The sequence below is a fragment of the Botryllus schlosseri genome, chromosome 15, assembly GCF_051294905.1.
Source record: "Botryllus schlosseri isolate E-star chromosome 15, Bs_hap1, whole genome shotgun sequence".
NCBI lineage: Eukaryota > Metazoa > Chordata > Ascidiacea > Stolidobranchia > Styelidae > Botryllus > Botryllus schlosseri.
In genome coordinates, this window is record NC_137250.1 from 20,156,983 (window position 1) to 20,178,842 (window position 21,860).

The 21,860-nt window shown below is 41.0% G+C and overlaps 2 protein-coding genes across 3 annotated transcripts; one reads left to right on the forward strand and one right to left on the reverse strand.

The window, feature by feature from the left end:
- Positions 1-3,169: 3,169 nt before the first annotated feature.
- LOC145457745 (uncharacterized) lies at positions 3,170-9,515 on the reverse strand. Of its 2 annotated transcripts, none has more exons than XM_080336020.1 (3): positions 9,144-9,515; positions 7,894-8,037; positions 3,170-6,407 (listed from the first exon to the last, which is right to left on the reverse strand). In XM_080336020.1, the coding sequence occupies exons 1-3, from the start codon at positions 9,343-9,345 to the stop codon at positions 6,280-6,282; spliced, it is 474 nt and encodes a 157-aa protein (XP_080192146.1). In that variant the 5' UTR covers positions 9,346-9,515; the 3' UTR covers positions 3,170-6,279. The 2 variants fall into 2 exon arrangements, with proteins under 2 accessions (XP_080192146.1, XP_080192145.1); XM_080336019.1 differs by having other exon boundaries at positions 3,170-6,443; positions 9,144-9,459.
- On the forward strand, positions 4,014-5,066 carry LOC145457746 (uncharacterized). Its single transcript, XM_080336021.1, has 2 exons — positions 4,014-4,153; positions 4,717-5,066. Exons 1-2 carry the CDS (start codon positions 4,014-4,016, stop codon positions 4,913-4,915), a joined length of 339 nt encoding a protein of 112 aa, XP_080192147.1. The 3' UTR covers positions 4,916-5,066.
- Positions 9,516-21,860: the final 12,345 nt, after the last annotated feature.

Here is a 21,860-nt window from a genome sequence, read left to right on the forward strand (position 1 = left end):
ACTTCCCATATCTAATCGATTTTTTTGTGAAAGAACGATTACTTTTTGTTTGTACAAGGACTATGACATAAACTGAATATTCGTGAACAAGAATGAGATAATACACCACGTTAGCGATAGCACAAACGTCTGTTTTCAAACGCCACTGACTCATTATTACGTCAGAAGTATCAGCTCCGCTCGTCATTGCGTAAGAAGTATCCACACATAGTAAACAGACATGCGATGGACATTGTAGTGTGCTTGTAAGAACACCCCCCCGTGGTGTATATCAGGTTATCAATACACTACAGAAGCCCCTACCTCGCAGCAGGATATTGATCACCACTCTGCCTAGAGTTTCAAATAGTAACTTTTGTATTGATGTTTGGTTGTGCTTAGTTAAACGCAGTTTACCGTTGCTGCTTGGCGAGTAGGTGGCCTACGTACGCACGTGCACCCGATGAAGATTCGGAATTTTGTACTCGTCGAATAAAACATTGCAGTTTCCACAACGAAGCATTACAAATAAACAGCTGCTGATATATATCGTAACCGAGCCGTGCTTAGCCGTTTCTCGTAATAGCAGCTCGCAGTATATGTATTAAGTTGAAGGCAGAATTTCCATGTTCACTATATCTTATTCTCATATAACTATACTTGAAACGGGCGTCAATCGTTATTTCACAGTTCGTTACTTAGCATTTGGACCTGCCGCCATAACCATCCGCTTATATAGCCTGACATGTTAGCGTGGGTTGTAGCTAGAATCACCAATTCAGCCAAAACAGCAATTCGTCCCCCTGTCCAACCGTTGGTCAATTTTCAAAACTGAATTTAATCAATAATATTGGTAATTGCATTATATTACTATTCGTTTATAACCTCTCTCAGCCCCGAGTGTCAGATTTACCTGTAGAGCTGGGGCACGTAATTCATAATCATAGCATCTCGTATGTTGTTATAATTACTTTATTGTATATTGTTAATTCGCGACCTCCAGTCTGTTGTATAATCAAAAGATATTGTACTCGCCCAAACGTAGCAGACTAAAAGAATATGTTTTGTGAGACGCACACACAAATTTTCATGGCTTTATTCCTTTGTGGATGCGCCGGGTGGCATTTGCATTGTGGGCCCAGATTGGAAGGACAGGAGTTATTAGTCACGCCCACCCAGCGCGGCTATTGACAATGGACGAATACCCTAAGTATCGGCCAAGGTATTTCTTTGGTATCACATCCCGTGGAGTTGCGTGTTGGCCGAAACTGCATATGTCTTTTGGTGTGTTGTGGGATCGTGGCGCGGTAATGACCGGCTCCGAAATGCCTGTTCCCATAAAATAGCCAATGCATGTTTTTTCTTGAGGGGAAGAGGTATGCATTTCAAACCCAGCTATCTACTGGAGCAGGGGTCACCAACCGTTTTGAAACAAAAAGCTACTTCTTTTGTAGTGTGTACTGATTATTGCGACGACCGACGGGTTGCCACTTACTCCCGCCGTTTATCCGTGTTCAGTTGGATTTCTCCACTTAGAGTAAGACAATCAGAGCACTGGGCCGGGTTTCCGCCCCTTACCAAGAACAAAAAAACTCTCACTCGCCGGGACTCACACCAGCTCCTCCGGGTTCAGTTGCGTTGCTGCAGTGCGCGCCGAAGCGCCAATCTCCGCGTCGAGACTCGGGAATATTAACTATAGATTCCCGTTGAGCCGCCGCGTGGGCGAAGACAAGCAATGCCCCTAGCGACTGCGTTCGTATCTTCTCTGGGGTCGGCCGACCCATGTTCAACTGCTGCTCATATGATACCAGCTTCAACTTTCAAATCTCTCATTTGGATATTTGCTACAGCGACCGCGGGCGACTCATTTGGTCCGCGTTGGTGACCCCTGTACTAGAGACATTTGAATCGCAAAGCTCGAAAAACATTTTTAAGAATTAATTAAATTCTCGAAAATACTCTATAATTTATGTTGGTTTACGAAATACTTTTGAGTCTCCTTCGAGCACGCTCCCCACCCTATTAAGGAATTTGGGGTGCGGCAGGTAAAGACCTGGCAATAATGCAAATCGTTGGATGCGATAAATCATCCACTATAAAGTTGGGCAATTGGTATATTATGACGTAATAAGCAAATGACGCATGATGTATGAAGAGAGTTGATATCTCATTAAGCCTTTTCATCGCAATCCTTGTATTGTCTTCCAATGTATCATTTAAGGTTATAGTCCTAAGAAGCAAAACAAATGTAATCGTGAGTAATCGTGATTACTTTTCCAAAGCAATCGTAATCGTAATCGACTACTTCCTGATTTTGCTGTAATCGTAATCGTAATCGTAATCGCGTGATTCCGAAGTAATCGTAATCGCAATCGATTACATTCATAAAGTAATCACCCCATGTCTTCAGCAATATTCACAGCCACCACGTAGCTGGCAGTTACAGCATTCACATCAGCTCCAATGCAGTATATGAAGATTTTGATGAATCCAGGATAGGTAATTCCGAGGCACGCTCCGATAATAACTTCAAGCTCGCAATCGTAGATGCTCTTACTTCCTATAGATACATATATCTGAAAGATAACTGAACTGGCATTATACATCTTTTGACAGCTTGGTTATTTCTGTACACGTAAAATATGCCAGTTTGTTGCTATCCAACATTAGTAATAAAAGCAAACTGCAATGTGTATTTGTATCATTGCATATACGGTGACCTGAAACTGAAGGTAAGGAGTAACAAGACAGCATCAGAAAACTCCCTCAGGATAAACGGTATTATACCCAAGTCAAATTGTTAATACCATGGCAATCGCCTTATCCAAGTAATTGTGATAAAGGCACTAAGGTATAATGACACTTTAACATGGCCTATTCAATAATGCTGTGGCTTATCTGGACATTGATTGACTGTGATGGTCAGGAGATATTAAAAATAGAAACTGATTCTTCAAAGATAGTCTTGCTGCCCTGCATATTCTGCCATTCACTCACCGGTGAAATGTTCTTGGATGCCGACGCTTTACCAAAGACTCTTCATCGCTATTACTTCTCATATATGACTCCGTGGATATCTTTTTCTGCCTTTTACTGCACCCATAGGCGCAACAAACACTACCACCAAAACGCGATGTCTTCGACATGTCGAAATACACAGATAACACAGATATAAACACGAGATATTGGGCTGAAACAAATCCTGAATGTTACGATGATTATTCATTCAAAGCTCCATTCGTATAAAATACTACAAACCCAATACGAATCAAATATATTTTAAAACTGGACGTTTTTCCATAAGCGCCTGTACTAAGTCGTCCAGCCTACTACCCACAATGCATCTGTAAGATGGTGACCACGCAAATTTGCTTAGCCGGAGATGGCAGTAGTTCGGGGCTTGGTCATTACGGAGGTGCCAAATGGGGTCTAAGAACACTGAAAGGAATATCATCATCATGCCAGTACAGCACATGCGATCAGTAGAAATGTACCTGGAAATGAATGAATCGTAACAAGTGAGTGCGCGTACCACGAATCCGAGCTGGTTTAGTTGTTGTTGTTTGTGGTGTTCATGCTGTTTTTCGACTACAATGATCATTAACATTAGGCTAGGGTTGCCATACGTCCGGAATTTCACTGTTCAAACTTGCGTCCGGGAGGAATTTCTAAAATATGCCCAAATTGTCCGGGATTTTGAAGGCTTGACGTAGGCTCTTAACTTTTTTTGTAAATCAACATAACAACATTATTTTTGGGGATAATTATGGTACATGATTTTTTTTCGCGCTGCGCGCGATTGATCATCACATTTATTGATTTTAATACGGGGACTACCGCGTACTACCACTGCATTAAAATTAAAATAGCCTTCAGTTACTGAAATAAGCCTAATTGTAATTGCAATTATCGGAGAACGGTATATTCCTAGACATGGTTAATAGTGTATCTACTTACTGTGATCCTAATCGATCGCGATGGAAACGCCTGCAAGTATTCACGTATTCAAATGAATTTAGTGGGTTTCCTGTCGGATGGATGGTACCGTGCGGCGAATTGCTACGACTATTGTGGTCAGTGGGCCCTACGGTGACTATGATTACGCGACGACTGGATGCCAACAAGAAGGTGCCCGTTTGGCTTCTGCCGGCTTGAGGGATGATGAAATCAGAATGTAAGAAATGTGCTCTCATTGCTATCAGGTGCAGGCTTGGTTACAAAAACCCGGTGTCATATTGAATCCTTGTTAACCGCGTTAAAAGCAGGGCACGGGAGTCTGAGTTCCGTTAAATGCATGCGACACCCTTTGAAGTCAGAGTCGGACTTGGGGAAACAGATATAGCTGGAGTCGGAGTCTGAGTCTGTTGTAAATGGTGTGACTCCGATTTCGACGTATAGGCGGAACTTCACAGACCCAATGTGTTTCTGCGAGCAGAAATAGGTAGCCATGATTAAAGATTCTATTGAGCGTATGACTTTCTGCTGGTCGATAATAGTGACTATATGCATTATACCTGAGACGATATAACAAATCCAACCTTGAAAAATGAACCCGTTACCTCTTGTCAGCGACTCAGCGCTGTCACCACTGAGCTATAAAACAGTGATTAATTAATTTGCTGAAACAGTGATGACAACCACTTCGATGTATGATGCCTTCGTGCCAATTTCGAAGTTGTTCCGCTCCAATACTGCGCTCATAAATTATTTAGAACCAACATATCTTTTCGTTCACAGGGATCTGATGATCAAACTGCACTCATCCACTATCGGACCCGTCCCCGTTTACATCGGTGCGGGACGATCTGGCACTGACTGTCTGTGGAGTGATGGTGATACTTCCGTGCCAACTTTCTTAGACGTGAACCAGCCGTCTACTGATACAACCCGGAACTCCATGCAGATATATACCGGGAACGCATACGCTCATTGTTAGACGGCATAAATAATCGACGTTACATGAGCGAGAGAGAGGCCATTTAACTCATTTCGGCCCGGCCCGGTCAATGTTCCATACCACTGTTGTGATTTGAAGTTGCATTGTACTGATCTCTATAAATGAACATATACATAGCAATATGACCATATCGTCTGTTCCGTTTGTTCGCGTACGCGGTTGTGTTGGAATGCACGTTTGCCGGGCGCGTGACAATTCTCGAAAAAAGGAAGGGACACTTGAGCATGACTAGGAAAACGTATAAGTTCGGGCTCAGTATATAGATTTTAGATAGAAGCATAAAATAAAAGAATGTAAAATCTCTAGTCAATAAAGCAGTTTGGACATTTAGTAAGACTGCGAGTGCTCTACACTTGATCCGGAATATTTATATCGATGCTACGAAGCGACGAGATTTCCAGTCTCTACTCAGTGACCACAACACCGGGACCTACAACCCCCACGCTTTGTATCGCGAATTCAGTAGGGCTTATGGGGTCAGAGTACCAAAAACGTATTTACTACTCATACGGACGTAAAAAGATACAATTTGAAACATATTGAAATGAAGAGGACTTGGACTGAAATTCAAATCACTAGTAAATCACGGAGCGTGAGTAAACCTTCATGAGTATCTATGCAAATATTGACTATACTACTTTAGAGACAGCCTTTGCTTATCCATAGGGTCAACGCTCGATAATACATAAGTAAAGGAACGTAATTTAAAACATATTAAAGTGAAGAGGACTTGGACTGAAATTTAAAATTATCAAGTAAATCACAAAAGCAAGAGAAAACCTGTAGCCTACAGAAGGACTACTTCTTAGCGCCATCTTTGTCGATAGTAAAGAAGAGTTAACCGTACTATGGTATGCTCCATAGTCCATATGCTTCCAAAGCGTGGGATCTGTGTTGATGTAATCGAGGTCGTGCCAAGCCATAACCGGCATTCAGAAATTCTCGCGTAGCGTTCAGCAAGTGAACACTGAACAGTATCTGGGCGATAATCGCCGTTGAGCATACGAATGGCAAGAATCATTCTGTCGCGTTATGTACTCGACACACTGCGATCAAACGATAACTGCCCACCGGAACATATCATTGCAAGATTGCGTCAACAGAGAAAAAGCAAGGATTAGAAACTAATGCTGTGCAACTGAAGTTTATAAATTTAATAAAGTAGAATTGAAATTACTCGATTGGAAATTAGAATTTTAAAGAATTGATCTGTCAGGAGAGACGTGCACACTTGTACAAGCACAATGAAAAATTAGTACATGTGGGAAGTGGTGAGAAGTAGGCATAGCCTACAACTGAGGATTCATGCAAGTATCCAGACTATGGATATCATGATGAAATGTTCATGATTTTTCGCTTTGTCGCGCCAGGAATGCGAACGGGATGGCCAGCAACGAGATGACGCAGGATGCCCACGCTAGACCGAAAGAATATCCGAATTCAGCTTTCAAGGACAGGGGTTTTGATCCCCCTGTGTATACGGAGCAGCCGATCAGAAGCCATAGGACTGAAATATCAGATGCATTTCGTCAAACAATTTATAAATATACCCTCCTAATAGTGTTCAAAGTAGTGACTGTTGATACCCGAGTAGAAGTAGAAGTAACGTCGTAAATTTCTAGTCAATTACAAGTACAATTCGCCATTTTCATGTCATGCCAAATCTACTTCAAGTAACAGAAGAAAATACAAGGTATGAAAATCACTCAAATAATAGCGTCAGAAAGTAGATATAAAAGTTAATCGGAGGTGGCTATGCTTCCGGAATTGCAAAATACGTCTTTGCAGCAAACGCAAAAAGAAATGTCAAATGACATTGGAAATAAGATATATTCAGATAACGTGACACATCGACTATTTCTCCCAGTTGTGATGACCATTTAACTATAAAAGTGACGAAAAAATATCCTAATACTATTTTTTTTACTTGATAAAATCAAAAGTACGAAAATAATTATTTTTGCCTATAAAGCCTGGTAAGCCTATTGAAGCGAAGTAGACTATAACATTTTCTAGTGTGCTAGGTTTATCGCAATTTTGTGATGGTTTTCCTGTCTCGCTGTAACTGCGACGCACAGAGTGATACGAAATTGCAATTCAAGGAATTTCGATCAAAGACGGTAACACACTAACAAAGTCACAGTGTTGAACCTACCAGAGTTCGTTTGCGAACAAGAGACCCTGGAAATGTGAGGTTAGCATCCGAGTAGGAACGTGAATTAAAGGTTCGCGCCATCCCCTCTAAATGTTATGGGAGAATAATTCATTGTAACAGACTTTTATGGACTGTATCTGCAGAGAAATATGCGTGACAGTGAACTAGAAATTTGACCAACGTTACTTCTTAGTAAAATACCACTATTTTTAACATCGACATTTCAGTTCAATGTTGGACATTCGTGCCTTTGGGATTGTATGCATGCACCCAAGTCTCCAAATTCCATGCACGCCATTGGCGCGGATTAGAATTTAACGACCTACTTCCGAAACAGCGCGCAAAGTACATCGTTATTCCAAAACGATCATCCATTATTTTTGCTCGTAAATCCTAGTTATTTGCAATCCCGCATATAGTTCAATATGAATTATGGCATGTGTGACACACGGATACTCATCTGCGCGGAGCCTATTATTATTACTACTATTATTCATATTGAAAACCAAATGGAAAATAAATCCTATAAATAAAGGATTAGTATTGACGATGTGGTCATTTCTAGTGAGGTTGACATGTTCGGAATGCTTTGTAAAGTATAGTACTCGATGACCCGGAAATTGACTTGTCTCTGAGTCACAAGTCATTCCATATTTGTCATACGTCAAATTCGAGTCCAGTCAAGTCACATTAGGACAGTCAATTCGAGTCAAGTCCAGTCATTCAAACAACGTGATTCGACTCATCACAACGCTGTGTCTCATACAACCATAGCCACTTTTGCCCGTCTAGAAATACTTACATGCTAAAGCCGCTAGCACCACAGCAAATATGTTTCCCTTTTTTAATATTTCACGAAGCAGCAATATTGTCGCGATAGCAGTGAATCCGAGGAAGATACAACCCATGATCATGAATGCCCTCGTTGCAATGATGTGTCCCTGAGCTGTTAGATATGGTAGATATATAATTTTATATTCGTGTAGCGTCCCCGATAACTGCTTAACGGGGACGACGTAAAGAGTGTTCGGGTTCCGGAACCTCTCCTGGCGACGGACCGTTGTTTGTTAGCACAACACACGAGCCCAGCGTTGTACCATATAAATCAGTTTAATAATCCAAGGCGAATCTTCAATACAGCCAAATACTCCAATGTGCTGTACAATAGCACACCATACGCAGACCCTCGTATGCAATGCACGACCCCTAACCAAAACCACGTGTCGACAGCAGAACTTCAGCGAACATTCTCTGCGTTTCCACGAAGAAAAACGCGAGTGCGAGAAATCGAGTGTGACGACACAATTCAATCACTGGACTGTTACAAATCGATACCAGGGTTTTCACGTTCGAAACTGCTCGAAGTTTGTGACGTCGAATGTATAGGCTACAATTGTTGACGTTAATCTGTGGTGAATTCAAACTGTTACGTTTCCGAAGTACGGTAAAGTTTGAATGAAAGGTAACATTTTCGCGGCGCCAAGGTCAGATATGTGGCTACGGAGCTAAAAGATATGACCCAGTCTATAATAATGATTAAAATACAAGTTGAATATAACATTAGCAGTAATCTGTATAATTGCTATAATACTAATTGATACAAACAAGTATAGTGACCCTTTTCGCAAAACGTATTTCACATATTTTCAAACTATTTGTGCAGTGTAGGCGTTTTTCTTCCGCAACGGATTCGGCAAATATAAATAATAATTTATGTCCGTTACAATAGGCCACACGACAATAAATATGTGGCACCATGTCATACACACGATAAAATGATGCAAAGCAAAACGACTGGTACACTGCTATGGCTGGAGTTATATCTGCAATCTTTATTCGGACCTTCCAAGTGTATCTCTGTCAAACTATGCAACATGTAGGGCCAATACAAATGAAATAATGACACACTGCTGAAACATAAAGTGGGGTAATGGGTTTGCAATTTCATTCACCCATTATCATCTATTTAGTTCAAGATATCGTTGCAAAAGGTAACCCCACAGCTCTTAAACTCAACTGCATATTATTAAGTAAGCTTCCTGCTAAACTTACGAGAATAAATGCTTTGGCATTGTTTGTCTGCGTCGGCGGAAATCGCAGAGCAAGTTTCAAACAGTCCGGAATTCCTCACCACTACTCGCGGATGGTCGATTGATTTTTGCCAATACGGAGTTGCGATTGCAATGATGCTAAACAAAGTAGCAACGGCGACCAACGCCAAGGAAATCAGATGACATAACATTGGTCGGTCCATGATTTCGAGGATTCTTTTTTGGTAAACTATACGTTACTGGAAAAATGTCATGTAGTTGTTATTTGTCCAAAGTTTCTTGCAAGCGACGCATCATAGTATATCCAAAAAACATAATCGCAGTGAAGTCTTGGCTATTAGCAACAGCAATGTCATAGCACTCACAGGTATATTTAATGGTGATAATTTACCAGGCGCTAGAATTATGATCCGTATTTGAAAATAACTTTACTCAGTGTGTCTACGTCGTAACAATTAACAATTACTCATGAAATAAATTCGTACCACAACACTGTTCAAGTAACAGCAATCATCAGAATCACACCGATATCGGATTTTCGAGTCAATACCGATACAACCGCTAACAAGCACCTTCACCAAAAACCCTTTTATGTATATTCGGATGATGTTTAAAACATAGACCTCTATAGCATTTCCAAAACAGCATTATAGTCATGGCTGTGCTTGGACAGGAAAGAACGTAGAAAGGCTACATCTGGACACCAGGAAGCTATAAGAAATGTACCAATATGCCCAGTTTATCAGTGGCAGTTTATAGTTATCTGTCTCCCTACTGCCATGTCGTGATGTCACGAAATTAACGATGTTGTAACCTCTAATTGCCGACACAGATATTTCTATCGAAGTGTGATATTGACTCGATTCGGCTACCTACGGGCTCTTCTGATCATGCACCATACCAAGCCACTATCATTAATTATGTTTATTTCTTCAAAACTAATGATTCGTCCTTCGCTTGCGTGGAGGATGAGACTCCCCGGAACCCCTCCTCCGCAATTGCTCTTGAACTTGTTCCCACTCTAATTAGGAATTTTATATGTAAAGTGTCTAAATTTTTCTTTAATCTGTCACTTCTCACTTCAAACATAGAATCAATGTTACGTGCGGTATGAAGTGCAAAGAAGCGCGACCACTACCAACAACAACGCACGCGCGTTTCTCAAATTCGCTCGTGCGTACTGATTACTGACTATGACTGTGAGTGGCTACTCGGCTTGAGTGTATGTGCGAGTGCGAGCATTCCTCACGTTCGACGAGGCAGGGAATGTTAACATTAAACAATGTTTAGTCTGGCAAGTGATGTTTCAATAAAGTAACATTTAGAATAATAGACAACATGTAATGACACCTGATTATGCTTTCAGGATGCACCCAGTAACCCACTCTCGCCAATAATCCTAAATTGGTAACTGACTACTCAACAAGACAACTTTATATTCACTCTGTATTGCGAGAGACGTGAAAACTCGGTATTCAACGCTTAGTACTTCAGCAGTTATCACATAACTGTGCACTGACGACATCGCAAGGAACTTGATCCCCTCGCTCGCGCCGTCGATTCGTCGCTGTGTCGTGCTACACATAGAGCGGGGTGGCCAACCTTTTTGCCATTCACAACCGCATTTCGACTACTCATGCAGACTACGGCCGCATTCCAGGTCATAGTCGTACTGAACGATCTGGACGCCAAATACCCCGGTTACAGTGTCTATGTCCACTTCCGTTTAACTCCGAACTATAATCTATTGAATGATATAGGGTTACTTAACACACTGAAATCGCGAGCGGTCACATGGTAATGTGAACCGAATGCTGGTAGTCGCGCGCAGCGCGAAATTTTTTTCAGATTCACTTATGGATTTCGTCATTAATATTAGTAGTTCTACATATTACAATCAAACATTTATCCTTTCTCAGCCCATGTGATCAGAGTCACCGGTGGTGGCAGGGGTGTTTTCGGAAATTTAGGGCAAGTTATAAATGATGATGCTTTTCGGGTGAGCCAATTGTTATTAGTCACCTTGTTGCATGATGTTATTTCTTGACTGTTTGACCATCAGGATTTTCGGTATAATGAGGAGCACACGATTCCGAGTTGGTATTTGTACATAAGGCGCCTCATTTTCCTCTGCTGTTTGCATCTGTACTGTGGGACTCTGATTGCAAAGAGCGCTACTATATTAAAATCGAAAAACGAAGTCACATGGAATCCTTCAAGAAATCGGGAGCCAATTCGTAAATTCAAATTGCATATGTCGACGGCCGCCAACACATAGGCTAATTGAATTACGTGTTCAGTTCACAGCCGCACAAATTTCCATCTGCGGCCGCAGGTTGGTCACCCCTGACATAGAGCAACAAGACAATCCCAAAAACGGCTGTTTTGCTGTTCAGAGATAACTCGTAATTCAACCAGTTGCGAAAACTAAATGATCTATAGAGCTGGAACTAATTGATGGAGTTAGGTTATGAGTATTCGGCGAAGATTTCTGATCGAAATATCAATATCTCCTATTCAGTTCCGAGCATTCTGTCGATATAGTTAGTGCGGTGGTTGTCAATCTGTGGTTAACTAATTGTTTCTAAGGTAAGAAATGCCGAACGCATATAGTTTAATACTTGTTATTCCCCGCCTATGGAGCTTGTAGAGAAAAAAAACTATTGCAACTATCACTGTAAAATATTCATAGGTAATGTTTGTTATCAATAATCAGGGGTGGATTAGCTCGTGGGCGGCCGCATTTCTTTCGAAATTTCTCTACCGATATATACTTGCTAATCCGCCCATGTTGGTAATCCTATAAACATTTGGGAGTTTTTCAATCATTTGTTGGTATCAATTTGTTATTAATTTCATCACAAAACAGCACAAGATGCAATGTAAAGACAGGAAGGTGTCAAAAAGACTTGGATTAGTCTTTGAAATCAGAGACCAACCTTGGCCTAGGCGATGCAAAGAAGAGGCATGCACAATTGCACATTGTACACTGGGTGAAAAGAAATAAGGGATAACATGAAACGAATAGTGATGACTATAAAGGACGCATGTGTCGATAGGAGAGGTTGATATGTCAGATCGAGGTCCGTGAGGGCTGACTATGACTATAGTATTCGCCACCAAATACGCAACAAACTCATGGAACCTCGAGGTTGCACGCGGCAAGAAAAAGGTTGAGAACCAGAGGCGGGCAACATAAGGCCAGCGGGCCGGATCATACTCATGTATGTATAAGTGTACAATGTACATTAGGACTGTTCAAAAATAACTTTTTTCTCGGATTCCAGACATTCACTAATTAACTGGTCCGGTTACACTAAAGAAACGCTGCACACCAAATTTGGTTCAATTCTAACAAGTATAAGACTCCGCAAAGCTAATTAAATTTTTTAATTTATCAAAGAAAATAAATAAAAAAAAATTTTTCTGTCAACCCCATGAAATTGTTGAGCTGTATTCATAGACGATGCAAAACAAATTTGACTCAATTCCAGCTCAACAATTTCATGCGGTTGACAGAAAAATTTGAATTTTTTTTTAATTTTCGTTAATAAATTAAAAATTGTAATTGGATCTGTGGAGTCTTATACTTGTTAGCATTGAACCAAATTTGGTGTGCAGAGTTTTTTTTAGGGTAACCTGACAATTTAATCAGTGAATGGCTGAAATCCGGAAAATTTTTATTTTTGAACAGCTCTAATGTACATGCCTTCTATCACCATTTAAATCACTATGGTATCTGTATATTTTATTCCTAAACTGAGCTCATCGATATTGATGAAGTCGTGATATTTCAAATCGCACGATTTCTGAAACGCCTGACGCGCCATGCACGGTGTCCGGTCAATACCGAGAAAACCATTACCGAGAATGCCATTACCGACAATGGACGCCACAGAGAATGAAAATTACCGAGAATGGACACCACAGAGAATGGACACTACCGAGAATTGACACCACAGAAAATTGACATTACCGAGAATGGACACCACCGAGAATGGACACTACCGAGAATTGACACCACAGAGAATGGACATTACCGAGAATGGACACCACAGAGAATGGACACTACCGAGAATTGACACCACAGAAAATTGACATTACCGAGAATGGACACCACCGAGAATGGACACTACCGAGAATTGACACCACAGAGAATGGACATTACCGAGAATGGACACCACCGAGAATGGTCATTACCGAGAATTGACACCACAGAGAATGGACATTACCGAGAATGGACACCACCGAGAATGGACACTACCGAGAATTGACACCACAGAGAATGGACATTACCGAGAATGGACACCACAGAGAATGGACACTACCGAGAATTGACACCACAGAGAATGGACAGTACCGAGAATGGACACCACCGAGAATTGACATTACCGAGAATATTGACACAACAGAGAATACCATTACCGAGAATGGACACCACATAGAATTGACACTACCGAGAATGGACACCACAGAGAATGGACACTACCGAGAATGGACACTACCGAGAATGGACGTTACCGAGCATGGACATTAGGTACAGAGAATGGACATTACCGATAATATGGACAATACCGAGAATGTATATAACGGAATATGGAAAATGCCGAGAACCTAGCCTACTAAGATGGATATATCTTGTCGTGAAATCTAGACCGGAAAATACCTAATATCACGACGTTGGGATCAATGTTATTTTTAGTGGTTACGCACTGTTGTCCAAGGCACCGCGCAGTGAGTTGGGGAGTGCGTGCAGCCCCGTGAAAAATTAGACAGAACATTAGTGATGCACATACGATTTGTGTTTGTATGTGCAATGTGCATATGCATACCATGCGTGCATTAAAAACATTGTGCATATGACACAGGACAGAAATGTGGTAATCTAACCCGTTTACTGTCAAATGTCTCCTTCTCAACAATTAACAATTATTAATAACAATACGCTGCTGGACAGGGAATGTGCAGAATACCCTTATAAGGCTTTCTAAGTCGAGGAAAGTAGACATTATTGAGAGGACATTACTAGTAGCCTAATACAATAGCCAACGGTTTGCTGAAAATGACTAAGCTGCATCAACCGAAAATGTAGGCCATGATTCGCCTAGATACTTGTTTTTATACCCTTTTCGAGATTTGAAAGAATTGATGCCTTCTTGCTTTGTACCGATCACAGCAGCTCGACGAGTTTCGCTAGTATTACAGATATCCGTTGTTTGAAGAAAACTATTATGTCATAGTTTGGCTTTCGCTTTCAAGCAGATAAAACGAATTGAGATTCGAATCTCAGCAGGTTGTTACAGATTTGTGCGCCAGTGAAGCGAAATTATTCATTGTTATGCAGTAGTTGGTATCATCATCACACGAATGTGGAGTGTTCGAGACAATCAGCTGATATTGTTAAGCTGCTTTAAAACACATGCTTTACCACTAAAGGTCATGACAGGTGTTGGTCAGCTAAGAGAGGCGGACGACGAAATGGCAGAACAATCAGGACCTAATGTATTAGCAAAATACATTCCTTCGACGCGAGGAAATAAATTAATCGCTGTTGGCGAGTTCGTATTTAGGAGAATGAAAGTTTCGAATGGTACTTCGTACTGGATATGCCCGCATTATGACAAAAAATGTCGGTGTTCATTGAAAGTCCTTGAAGGATCAGACCCACCAATCGTTCTGAAGCAATCTCAAGAACACAATCACTGTGCTACGTTTGGCATAGTAGAGGCGAACGAAATGGTTCGAAGGTGTGATGTTATTTCAATATCGTTTTAGGGGAAATTTATTCACGTCTAGCCAGACCAGTCGTTCTCAACCGAAGACTACTCTAACGATGTTCATATTGTTATTATTGTACCTTCACGACCTTGCTCTTTCTTAGCCACCTAAATCTCTATAATTACCATTCGTCAGAGGAAGTACATTCGTCAGGGGAAGTGCATGCACAACATTTTTGTGCAGAATTCAAACCCTGCAAAACCGTGCGATACGGCTGATCTCATCTGTACCTTTACGTACCAAACTATCGCCTTACTACCGTAAGCACCGAATTTTGCAAGTTGACAAACTATATCGCTTCGAAGTATCAAAAGTCATTCACAAATAATTTTCCAATAGTTTGCCTCCTGTGTTTGATGACTTTTTCATACCTGCCAAAAATGTCCACTCCCACTACACGAGATCCTCGTCTAAAGGAAATATCTATTTACCCCCACCCAATAGCAACCTAACTAAGAGATCTATCGACTACTCGGGACCTATCATCTGGAATGCATTACCACCACACATCCGTGAATTGCCTTATAATAGATTCAAAAAAGCCCTACTTGATCACCTCTTGTCGTTACACTAAGACTGTTGCCCTACCTCGCCCAGACATTGCTTCATTGATCATTTGCTACCATCGTTTAATTTTTCTTCTATTTTATTTTTTTAACTACTGTAATTTTTTTTACAGCCAGACTGCTTAGAGTCAAGTGTACCTGTTTGATGCTGGTGTGATCAGACTAGATGACCTTCACGGTCTTATCGATCATTCCTATCTAATACCGAATACTGTGCAAGCATATTTTCTGTACCACCATCACTGCCGTGTGTTATGTATTTTGGTTGGATGAAAATAAAGACTCTCTCTCCGGGGCCTACGATACTTAGTATCGTAGGCCCCGCTCTCTCTCTCTTTCTCTAGATTATGCCTGCGATGCGCTTATATACGAGCAATACGAATCGATTCGCACATTCAGTCAGCGGCGCCGAAATTTGTTTGCGATTCGCTTTCACCGCTTTGTGAGCAAGTCATTTTTCACATATCAGTAATGAATTGAATAAAATAATCTATCCAACTCTATATTTTAATATATAACTTAACTGGCATATGTCTATGCGTGTAGAGACGTAAACACGAACTGGCATTTGTACGTACATAGATTTAACCAGATTAATATACTACATTTTAACACATTGCCTGATTGCAAAAAAGCACTCCTCTCCCCCTTTTGATTCACCTCTGAAGATTAATGACACTTTTGCGAATTGTCCATAACTAACGTCTTGTCATTACCACATTATATCAAACATTGATAGTACGGATTTGCGTCGCGAATATAAGAAGTGTTTCTCTCATTATTGTTTTTGCGTTAGGTATCACGAATGATCAGCAAGGCAGTAATAGGCGGCCACTGTTCCCACCCAGCATCTGAATGTGCGACAACGTACCAACGATGGCATGCACCGAACCAACAATTCTGTTGAAGGATGACATCACGGCTGCCGCGTTCTAGTTGGGGGATGTCACGTAACCATTTGGAAATTGTAAGAGTGTATCAAGTAAATATAAACAATGGAAGATGTATAAGTATATGTGTACTTGGTTTCAACTTGAATATATATTTGAAGGATGGATGTCATGCAAAATCGAGTGCAGCTATTACAAACTTCCACAGGCCAGGCAACGCCTAAAAGAATGAAGAAATACGTCGACTTTAGCGACAAATTGAAGCGGCTTTGTGATGAAACGTGGTCAGCCGACATGACTACAAATTTTCTGTCAAGAGTGGCATACAATCTAAGTGAATAAATAGATAATAGCGATCATCACATATTTAGCGTCCTTTCTGATGAAGAACCGCCAAGTCTGTGTTGGTTAGCACCACTATTATATACCTATTTATCCTCTGGATGTTTCGTGTAAATTAAAAACGTTGAGTGTCCTTTCGTTGTAGCATGCCACAGAGAAGTAATAAAATGCAAATAACCTGGAAAATGATTGCTTATAATGTTGAAACTATAGTTTCTGGGCTTACCGTAAATTCAGAATTTCTTGTTCTCTTATTTCTGCGAGCCGTAGAAGCTTTAAAACAGTAGGAAAGGAGCCACAAGGAAATATAGCATGACTACCGACAAGATAGCGTGATGGTTGGCTGTCAGTTGTCAGGTTACTTAGTAAAACGGCAGCCTACTGACAAAATATTCTGCGATTGTGACAGGTAGAATTATCATCATCGCGAAATGAAATTAGTGTCCAATTAGTACGGTACAGCGACGCAACCTATCATTGAATATAGATATGGTATATTGCACTACAAAGGCAAGTGCACAATTCGTTGATTGTCCGATTGTTGAGCGAAGCCATTACCTAGGAATCAATCGTCACGGTCATAATCGGATATATTTCTGCGTAGGAATATTACGCAGTGTAGTTTGTCTAGGTTTGCTAACTGCGCTTGAGATGAAAAATGTAACTCGATCAATTTTATGCGCAGCGATCAAAGAACTTTCTTTATCCTGGGTTGTTAAATCCTGTTCAACGCAATAATCAACTTTTTAATCAACCCAACTATATTATCTATGCCCTAGATTAAATTGTGTTTGCGCCCATAATCACCGCAAGACCCGTTCCCTTACAATAATTCGTAAGTCAGATTTTCGTGACGGTCAATACTGATTGAATACGCGCTTTCTCCATTATAATCATCTGAAAATGAGTATGCCTTAAATGAAAAATGTAGACCATGATTTGCCAGCATATTTGTTACTCCCTTTGCGAGCTCTTTGCGAGTTGATGCCTTCTCGATTTCAACCATATGATACTCTTTTGAGATATGCATCACAGCTGGATGCTACAGATTTCCGTATCAATGAAGCGGATAGTAGGCTAATTCGTATGTTATGGTTGGTACACGAATCGGAAGCGTTGGAGACAATCAGCTGATATTGTAAATCCGCTTTAAAACCAACCCTATTGATCGATGATCACATGCTTTAGGACTATAAGTTCACATGCACATTTTATGCATGTACTCATGCAGACATGTCATGGATATGCAAGTACAGATCGCGTGTATGTGCATCACGGCGTTGCCACATCTGGCGTCAATTCTCAGGGATAATTTTCCCAACAACGTCTGTCTCAGTAATTGTTAGATTCTCGACATTGGCCATTCTCGGTAATGTCCATTCTCGGTAATGTCCGTTTACGGTAATGTCCATTCTCGGTAATGTCCATTCTCGGTAATGTCCATTCTCGGTAATGACCATTCTCGGTAATGTCAATTCTCGGCGGTGTCAATTCTCGGTAATGTCCATTCTCGGTGGTGTCAATTCTCGGTAATGTCCATTCTCAGTGGTGTCAATTCTCGGTAATGTCCATTCTCGGTGATGACCATTCCCGGTAATGTCAATTCTCGGCGGTGTCAATTCTCGGTAATGTCCATTCTCAGTGGTGTCAATTCTCGGTAATGTCCATTCTCGGTGGTGTCAATTCTCGGTTATGTCATTTCTCGGTGGTGTCAATTCTCGGTAATGTCCATTCTCAGTGGTGTCAATTCTCGGTAATGTCCATTCTCGGTGGTGTCAATTCTCGGTTATGTCATTTCTCGGTGGTGTCAATTCTCGGTAATGTCCATTCTCAGTGGTGTCAATTCTCGGTAATGTCCATTCTCGGTGGTGTCAATTCTCGGTTATGTCATTTCTCGGTGGTGTCAATTCTCGGTAATGTCCATTCTCAGTGGTGTCAATTCTCGGTAATGTCCATTCTCGGTGGTGTCAATTCTCGGTTATGTCATTTCTCGGTGGTGTCAATTCTCGGTAATGTCCATTCTCGGTGATGTCAATTCGCGGTAATGTCCATTCACTGTGGTGTCCATTCTCGGGAATGTCCATTCTCGGTAATAGCGTTCTCGGTAATGTCCGCTCGCGGTAATGGTTTTCTCGGTATTGGTATAGAACCCCATGCACGTGGACGTAGGAATATGAGGCCGTGCACATTTACCCCACAAAAGCCACTCCGTGTATAGCTAAAGTTGCTAAAGTCCAACCTGTCTAGTGTCCAGCCCATGTCTCGCAATTGGATGGACCTAAAAACTACCGGAAATTAATCTTAGCAATGCTTGCAACACTATATTCACGCTGTTAGTAAACTCGATAAGGTTCTGTGTACATGTTACGGCACAATGAAAGGCTCAGCCTTAAAGACAATTTGGTAATCGAAGCGAAATCGATTAAATAATGACGTGACGTCACACATCATTGCGAAGTGGTAAAACTCATGTTTGTGTTATTTTCAACAACTACAGAACTTCGATCGTTTTCCTGTGGCATCAGTGTTGCATAATATTCTAAAATTATGCTTTTGCGTCGAGATTTTATGACATCACAAATGAACGGAACTCCCGTGGCGTAAACACCAGATGATTTGACTTCCAAGTGGTGAGATAGCTGGGGGAAGTGGGTGCCAGTTTCAGCTGTAGCCTACCAAGGTATCGCAGCAGCATATACAGCAGCATGGGCGCCGACTTGCGAGGTGACGTGCGCCGCCTCGTCACTATATTTACGAGGTGGCGGCCTCGTACAAAATGCTAAAACGCCATAGTAATTAGTAATTAGGCGAATCTACGTGACCTCGTCAGAGACGTCGTCAATATAATGAGAAAACAGTTGTCGCGAGGAGAGCTACTCAATACGATGCCGCATTTATAACCCATTTGCGCCATACGCAAGAGACGAGGTACAGATCAGATCAGACCAGGGCAAAGTGCGGCCCGCGACGCTGTTCTGAGCGGCTCACGAAAAGTTGCTTCGACATCAAAACATATCACCTACTTTTGAATGTTGATGCGTGGATTAAAATCACAGGCTGTAAAAAATAAACCGCAAATTCGATCACTTTGAAGCATGATCAATAGGCAGGCCGTGTTATTTTTGGCATTTCAGGAGCCAGATGCCAAAACTGCCAAAAATTAAAATTTGAAAATGCCAAAAATAAGCAATTTTTGGCATATGCCAAAAATAACACGGCCTGCCAAATAGTGTATTTCGTTCATGGTGTTGTGTTAGCAGGACCTCGTTACAAGCGAGAAGAGCGTTTGTGAAAGGCAGGTTTCTTAATCTGGGTCCAGCCCACCCATTAGGGATGAAAGCATGGTGTCCTAAATGGTGTGGGCACAGCGAGATTGAACGGCTGACTGCATTTGGTTTACGTCATTTTTCCATTTGTCCAAAGGCAATTTTACAACCATTTTTGACCGGCTTGTTGAGCACTAAATTTGATAAAACGGGTATCAATGAGAAGCTGCCGCAGTACTGATTATTAAAATCTAAATTATATTCTGCTCATGGAACTGGAACCCCCAAAATCTACCACAATTTTTGCATTGTGATCGAGTTGAACATTGTGACGCAACAAACTGTCTGGCTATTTCTGAGCTGCATAGTCTCGTTTTGCCAGACAGTCTTGTTCCGTCAATGTTCTTAAACAAGCTAACCTTCCCAGGACTCTTCCATGCGAGTGGGTAATATTAAAGAGAGAGAGAGAGAGAGAGAGAATCTTTATTCGTATACATTACATATCAACATAACACTACAAAAATGTCACAGTGAAATGCGACATGCAAGGTAGACGGGAGGCTCGATATGACAAAGTCTTCAGAGCCGAGCCACCCGGGACAGGAGCAATTTTCACAGTCGATAACTAATGAAAAAAAAAAATTAAAATAAACTAACGAACGAAAGGGAAAATAAGACACAGTATCATGGACCAATTTGAAATACAACGCAAATACAATTTAGCGGTAGTTAGAGATAAGAGATTGAAAACATTGTTTTTTAAAAGCACAAGAGTCTAAATTGCGGAGATTAGGTGGCAGCTTATTCCAAACATTGACACCAATAAAACTGATTGAATTTTGCACTAGACTGGTAGAGTGGTGTTGCACAGACAGAGACAAGTTAGAAGAAAATCTGGTATGATGTTGGTGGGTATCTGAAGGTATCTTGAACAGATTATCAAAATATAGTGGCAGTTCACCCTGATGATAGCTATGCATGAATTTCATTACCTCAAATTTGAAAATGTCTTCCACTTTCAATATTCTAACGCTACGATACATGCTATTACAATTCTCATATCTAGATTTCCGACAGAGAATTCGTATGGCTCGATTTTGCAAGACTTGCAATTTCTGCAGATGTTTTTTCGCAGCAGGTCCCCAAACTAGGATCCCATAAATGATATAGCAGTGAATTAAGGCATAGTAGACTGATCTGAGAGTTTGATGAGGAATTAAATTTTTAAGGCGATAGAGAGCCCCGACACCACGCGAGATTTTAGTTTTTATATTGTTGATATGATCAGACCATCCGAGTTTATCATCAATGATAATGCCAAGATATTTAACAGTTTTATGTGTATCAAGATGTGCGTTATTTACTATAATTCTACTGCGATTCACTTGTGTATGAAATACGAGAGTTTTGGTTTTGGAAGCATCGAGCTGAAGTTGGTTAGATGCCATCCATTTTGACACTGTCGATAGCTTAGTGTTAATGTTGTCAAATGCATCAGATAAATTTTTACCGGGTATAACTAGGCTGGTGTCGTCAGCAAACAGTGTGATGTCATTGTCAAATAAATGACCAATATCATTGATGTAAATTATGAACAGCAGGGGCCCGAGAACGGATCCCTGAGGTACACCAGTCTGTATGGGTAGTAATTGTGAACGCGTTGTTCCAATATGAACAAATTGTTTCCTATTTTTTGAGTAAGATTCGAAATACATTTTTGCAAGTCCACGTATACCATAGAATTCAAGTTTGTCAACTAGTTTGGAATGATTGACACAGTCGAATGCCTTTTTCAGATCTAAAAACACGCCAGTGGCAACATTTTTAGAGTCAATGAGCTCATATATCCTCGAGGTAACCTGTAATATAGCTTGAG

What these genes read in the sequence shown, in the direction of transcription:
- LOC145457746 (XM_080336021.1), top strand. Translation starts at nt 4,014, where the DNA reads ATGGATGGTACCGTGCGGCGAATTGCTACGACTATTGTGGTCAGTGGG. An exon ending in AGGGATGATGAAATCAGAAT is followed by an intron (nt 4,154 to 4,716) that starts GTAAGAAATGTG and finishes TTTCGTTCACAG; the next exon opens with GGATCTGATGATCAAACTGC.
- LOC145457745 (XM_080336019.1), bottom strand. Translation starts at nt 9,345, where the DNA reads ATGGACCGACCAATGTTATGTCATCTGATTTCCTTGGCGTTGGTCGCC. An exon ending in ATGCCAAAGCATTTATTCTC is followed by an intron (nt 8,038 to 9,143) that starts GTAAGTTTAGCA and finishes CATATCTAACAG; the next exon opens with CTCAGGGACACATCATTGCA. An exon ending in GGTGCTAGCGGCTTTAGCAT is followed by an intron (nt 6,444 to 7,893) that starts GTAAGTATTTCT and finishes CTGATATTTCAG; the next exon opens with TCCTATGGCTTCTGATCGGC.